Source organism: Chroicocephalus ridibundus, chromosome 30 (genome assembly GCF_963924245.1).
Source record: "Chroicocephalus ridibundus chromosome 30, bChrRid1.1, whole genome shotgun sequence".
NCBI classification, from domain to species: domain Eukaryota; kingdom Metazoa; phylum Chordata; class Aves; order Charadriiformes; family Laridae; genus Chroicocephalus; species Chroicocephalus ridibundus.
Window position 1 is genome coordinate 1 of NC_086313.1, and position 4,989 is coordinate 4,989.

Genomic DNA, 4,989 nt, shown 5'->3' on the forward strand with positions numbered 1-4,989 from the left:
GGCGGATTGGCGGAGCGTGGCCAATCACAGCGCGGGCGCCGAGCTCCCTCCCACTGGTCGCCTCGTGGGGGGGGTGGGTGGGTGGGGCGCAGCGTGGATTGACGGCGGCGACGGGCCAATGGAGTGGGGCTTCGCGGCGAATGGGGGCGGGTGGCAGCCAATGGGCGCGCGGCGTGGGCGGGCCGGGCCAGGCCGGGGCGCTCCGGAAGCGGAGGGGGGGCGGGGGGAAAATGGCGGCCGGCTCGAAAGCGGAGCGGGGCGCCCCGGGGGAACAGCGGGGCCCGGCGGGCGGGTGCTGGGCCGGGCCGGGCCGGCGGGGCCGCCGCGAGCACGTCGTGAAGCAGCTGGACCGCGTCGAGGTGAGCGGGGGCGGCGGGGAACGTGGTGGGGAGCGGCGGTGGGGCTGAGGGGGTCCCGGGGGGGCGCTGAGGGGAACGGGGGTGGCTGAGGGGGTCCCGGGGGGGGGCTGAGGGGGGGACGGGGGCCCTGAGGGGAACGGGGGGGGGTGAGGGGGTCCCGGGGGGTTGGCTGAGGGGGGGGACGGGGGTCCTGAGGGAACGGGGGGGGCTGAGGGGGTCCCGGGGGGGCTGAGTGGGGGGACGGGGGTCTTGAGGGGAATGTGGGGGGCTGAGGGGGGGACGGGGGCCCTGAGGGGAACGGGGGGGCTGAGGGGGTCCCGGGGGGTTGGCTGAGGGGGGACGGAGGCCCTGGGGGTCCGGGGGGGTCTGAGGGGGGGACGGGGGCCCTGAGGGGAATGGGGGGGGCTGAGGGGGCCCCGGGGGGTGGATGAGGGGGGGAACAGGGGTCCTGAGGGGAACGGGGGGGGCTGAGGGGGTCCCGGGGGGGGTCTGAGGGGGGGACGGGGGCCCTGAGGGGAATGGGGGGGGCTGAGGGGGTCCCGGGGAGGGGCTGAGGGGGGGGACGGGGGCCCTGAGGGGAACGGGGGGGGGCTGAGGGGGTCCCGGGGGGGGGCTGAGGGGGGGACGGGGGCCCTGAGGGGAACGGGGGGGGCTGAGGGGGTCCCGGGGGGGGCTGAGTGGGGGGACGGGGTCTTGAGGGGAATGTGGGGGGCTGAGGGGGGACGGGGGCCCTGAGGGGAACGGGGGGGGCTGAGGGGGTCCCGGGGGGTTGGCTGAGGGGGGGACGGAGGCCCTGGGGGTCCCGGGGGGGGTCTGAGGGGGGGACGGGGGCCCTGAGGGGAATGGGGGGGGCTGAGGGGGCCCCGGGGGGGTGGATGAGGGGGGGAACAGGGGTCCTGAGGGGAACGGGGGGGGGCTGAGGGGGTCCGGGGGGGTCTGAGGGGGGGACGGGGGCCCTGAGGGGAACGGGGAGGGCTGAGGGGGTCCCGGGGGGGGGCTGAGGGGGGGACGGGGGCCCTGAGGGGAACGGGGGAGGCTGAGGGGGTCCCGCGGGGGTGGCTGAGGGGGGGGACGGGGGTTCTGAGGGGAACGGGGGGGCTGAGGGGGTCCCGGGGGGGGCTGAGTGGGGGGGACGGGGGTCTTGAGGGGAATGTGGGGGCTGAGGGGGGGACGGGGTCCTGAGGGGAACGGGGAGGGCTGAGGGGGTCCCGCGGGGGTGGCTGAGGGGGGGGACGGGGGTCTTGAGGGGAACGCGGGGGGCTGAGGGGGGGGACGGGGGTCCTGAGGGGAATGTGGGGGCTGAGGGGGTCCGGGGGGGTGGCTGAGGGGGGGACGGGGGCCCTGAGGGGAACGGGGGGGGCTGAGGGGGTCCCGGGGGGGTGGCTGAGGGGGGGACGGGGGCCCTGAGGGGAATGGGGGGGGCTGAGGGGGCCCCGGGGGGGTGGATGAGGGGGGGAACAGGGGTCCTGAGGGGAACGGGGGGGGGGCTGAGGGGGTCCCGGGGGGGTCTGAGGGGGGGAAGGGGGTCCTGAGGGGAATGGGGGGGGCTGAGGGGCCCGGGGGGGTGGATGAGGGGGGAACAGGGGTCCTGAGGGGAACGGGGGGGGGCTGAGGGGGTCCCGGGGGGGTCTGAGGGGGGGACGGGGGTCCTGAGGGGAACGGGGGGGGCTGAGGCGGCCCCGGGGGGGTGGCTGAGGGGGGGACGGGGGTCTTGAGGGGAATGTGGGGGTCTGAGGGGGGGACGGGGCCCTGAGGGGAACGGGGGGGGCTGAGGGGGTCCCGGGGGGTTGGCTGAGGGGGGGACGGAGGCCCTGGGGGTCCGGGGGGGGTCTGAGGGGGGGACGGGGGCCCTGAGGGGAATGGGGGGGGCTGAGGGGGCCCCGGGGGGGTGGATGAGGGGGGGAACAGGGGTCCTGAGGGGAACGGGGGGGGGCTGAGGGGGTCCCGGGGGGGGTCTGAGGGGGGGACGGGGGGCCCTGAGGGGAACGGGGAGGGCTGAGGGGGTCCCGGGGGGGGGCTGAGGGGGGGACGGGGGCCCTGAGGGGAACGGGGGAGGCTGAGGGGGTCCCGCGGGGGTGGCTGAGGGGGGGACGGGGGTTCTGAGGGGAACGGGGGGGCTGAGGGGTCCCGGGGGGGGCTGAGTGGGGGGACGGGGGTCTTGAGGGGAATGTGGGGGGCTGAGGGGGGGGACGGGGGTCCTGAGGGGAACGGGGAGGGCTGAGGGGGTCCCGCGGGGTGGCTGAGGGGGGGGACGGGGGTCTTGAGGGGAACGCGGGGGGCTGAGGGGGGGACGGGGGTCCTGAGGGGAATGTGGGGGCTGAGGGGGTCCCGGGGGGTGGCTGAGGGGGGGACGGGGGCCTGAGGGAACGGGGGGGGCTGAGGGGGTCCCGGGGGGGTGGCTGAGGGGGGGACGGGGGCCCTGAGGGGAATGGGGGGGCTGAGGGGGCCCCGGGGGGGTGGATGAGGGGGGAACAGGGGTCCTGAGGGGAACGGGGGGGGGCTGAGGGGGTCCCGGGGGGGGTCTGAGGGGGGGAAGGGGGGTCCTGAGGGGAATGGGGGGGGCTGAGGGGGCCCCGGGGGGGGTGGATGAGGGGGGGAACAGGGGTCCTGAGGGGAACGGGGGGGGGCTGAGGGGGTCCCGGGGGGGTCTGAGGGGGGGACGGGGGTCCTGAGGGGAACGGGGGGGGCTGAGGCGGCCCCGGGGGGGTGGCTGAGGGGGGGACGGGGGGTCTTGAGGGGAATGTGGGGGTCTGAGGGGGGACGGGGGCCTGAGGGGAATGGGGGGGGGGCTGAAGGGGTCCCAGGGGGGTGGCTGAGGGGGGGATGGGGGTCTTGAAGGGAATGTGGGGGGCTGAGGGGGGGACGGGGGCCCTGAGGGGAACGGGGGGGGCTGAGGGGGCCCCGGGGGGGGTGGATGAGGGGGGGAACAGGGGTCCTGAGGGGAACGAGGGGGCTGAGGGGGATCGGGGGGGCTGAGGGGGCCCGGACGGTGGGGGAGGGGGGGGGGGTCCTGAGAGCATCCTGAGGGGCGACGGGGCCAAGTGGGGGGCTTTGGGGGTGGGAGGGACAGGCCATCCCCTGGCGTGTGGGGGGGTCCCCCGCCGTGCCCCCTCCCGCAGGACGAGGAGCCCCACAGCGACCTGTTCCCGAGAGTCTGGGGGGGCCCCGGCGACTCCTCCGCGGTCCTTGTCTCCGGCTGCAAGGGAACGTCCCCTGGGACCCTCCCGCACCCTCTCCAGGGCCCCCAGAGCCCCCTGGAGCCCCCCAGGACATTCCAGAGCCCTCTGGGACCCCCCGGAGACCCCCAGAGCCCTCCGGGACCCACTGGGACCCGCACGTTCCCCCAGGGGAGGTCCCCGAAGCCTCCTGGGACTCCCCGCGTTCCCCCCCTGGACCCCTCTGGGACTCTCTCACGCTCCCCCCAGGACACCCCAGAGCCCTCCGGGACCCCCTGGAGCACCCCAGGTACCCCCAGAGCCCCCCGAGCCCTCCAGGACACCCTGATAACCCTCACGTCCCCCCCCAGGGGCTCCCTGGAGCCTTCTGGGACACCCCCCTCCAGCCCCTCCGGGATCTCCCAGAGCCCCCCCGGAGCCTCCCAGGACACCTCAGAGCCCCTGGAGCCCCCCCTGAGTCTTCCTGGGACCCTCCCACGTGCCCCTCGGTATCCCCCACGTCCCCCCTGGGACCCCCCATGTTCTTCCAGGGCTCCCTGGAGCCTTCTGGAACCCCCCCACATTCCCCCTGGAGCCCCCCGGGACCCTCCCGCACCTGCTCCGGGACCCCTGGAGCCCCCCCTTGGTACCCACCCCGTCACCCTGAGACCCCCCCCCCACCCCCCTGAGAGCCGCCCTCGAGCCCTCTAGGACCCCCCTGGGGCGCCCCCCGCCCTCCCCAGGACACCCCAGAGGCTTCTGGCACCCACCGTAGCCCCCCTCGGTCTCCCCCACGTCCCCCCTAGGACCCTCCGCAGCCCCCCGGGACCCCCCAGGGCCCCCGTAAGACCCTCTTGTCCCCGCCGCAGGCCGACGCCGGCTCCCGCCCCAACGCCCCGGGAGCGCCGGAGCCTGACGGAGCGTCTCAGCGAAAGGGGAGAGGAACCGAGCGGGGGACCGGCGGGACGGGGGGCGAGGAGGATACAGGAGCTGCGGAGCCGAGGCCGAGGGAGCGCGGGCAGAGAGGGACGGGGGGAGACGACGCGCTCCGAGGTGCCGCAGGGATCGAGGGGGGGGTCGGGGGGGGGGGGGATTTGCTCCAAAGCCTTAGAAAGAGGCGACTCCTTCCTCGCCGGGGCCGAGCTGCGTTTTTGGAGGGAGGCGCTTCCCGAGAATCCTCCCGGCCCCCGCTCCGAGGGGATTCCTCCGCTCCCTTCTCTGCTATTTTTGCTAAATCGGGGAGTTTGGGGTTTTTTTTTTTTTTTCCAGGTTCGCAGCCGGTGGCGCAGCCCCGCCGAGGGGAAGGAGCCAACCCGGGGGGGGAGGGGGGGGGGCTGGGCGTCGCGTTCCTTTTTGGGGGGAATAAAAAAAAAAAAAAAAAGGGGGGGTGGGGGGGGTGTTGCTGATGTCGTTTGGGACGCCGTGATGTCACCGGGGCAGCGACGAGCAGGTGAGTGGGGGAGGGGGGGGGTGGG

At 76.6% G+C, this 4,989-nt stretch overlaps 1 protein-coding gene across 1 annotated transcript; it reads left to right on the forward strand.

Moving 5' to 3' along the window:
* The first annotated feature begins 215 nt into the window (after nt 1–215).
* On the forward strand, nt 216–4,769 carry LOC134508045 (basic salivary proline-rich protein 1-like). The gene is made up of 3 exons (XM_063319112.1): nt 216–359; nt 3,479–3,824; nt 4,384–4,769. The coding sequence occupies exons 1-3, from the start codon at nt 231–233 to the stop codon at nt 4,428–4,430; spliced, it is 522 nt and encodes a 173-aa protein (XP_063175182.1). The 5' UTR covers nt 216–230; the 3' UTR covers nt 4,431–4,769.
* The last annotated feature ends 220 nt before the right edge of the window (nt 4,770–4,989 follow it).

What these genes read in the sequence shown, in the direction of transcription:
- LOC134508045 (XM_063319112.1), top strand. Translation starts at nt 231, where the DNA reads ATGGCGGCCGGCTCGAAAGCGGAGCGGGGCGCCCCGGGGGAACAGCGG. An exon ending in AGCAGCTGGACCGCGTCGAG is followed by an intron (nt 360 to 3,478) that starts GTGAGCGGGGGC and finishes CCCCTCCCGCAG; the next exon opens with GACGAGGAGCCCCACAGCGA. An exon ending in GACCCCCTGGAGCACCCCAG is followed by an intron (nt 3,825 to 4,383) that starts GTACCCCCAGAG and finishes TCCCCGCCGCAG; the next exon opens with GCCGACGCCGGCTCCCGCCC.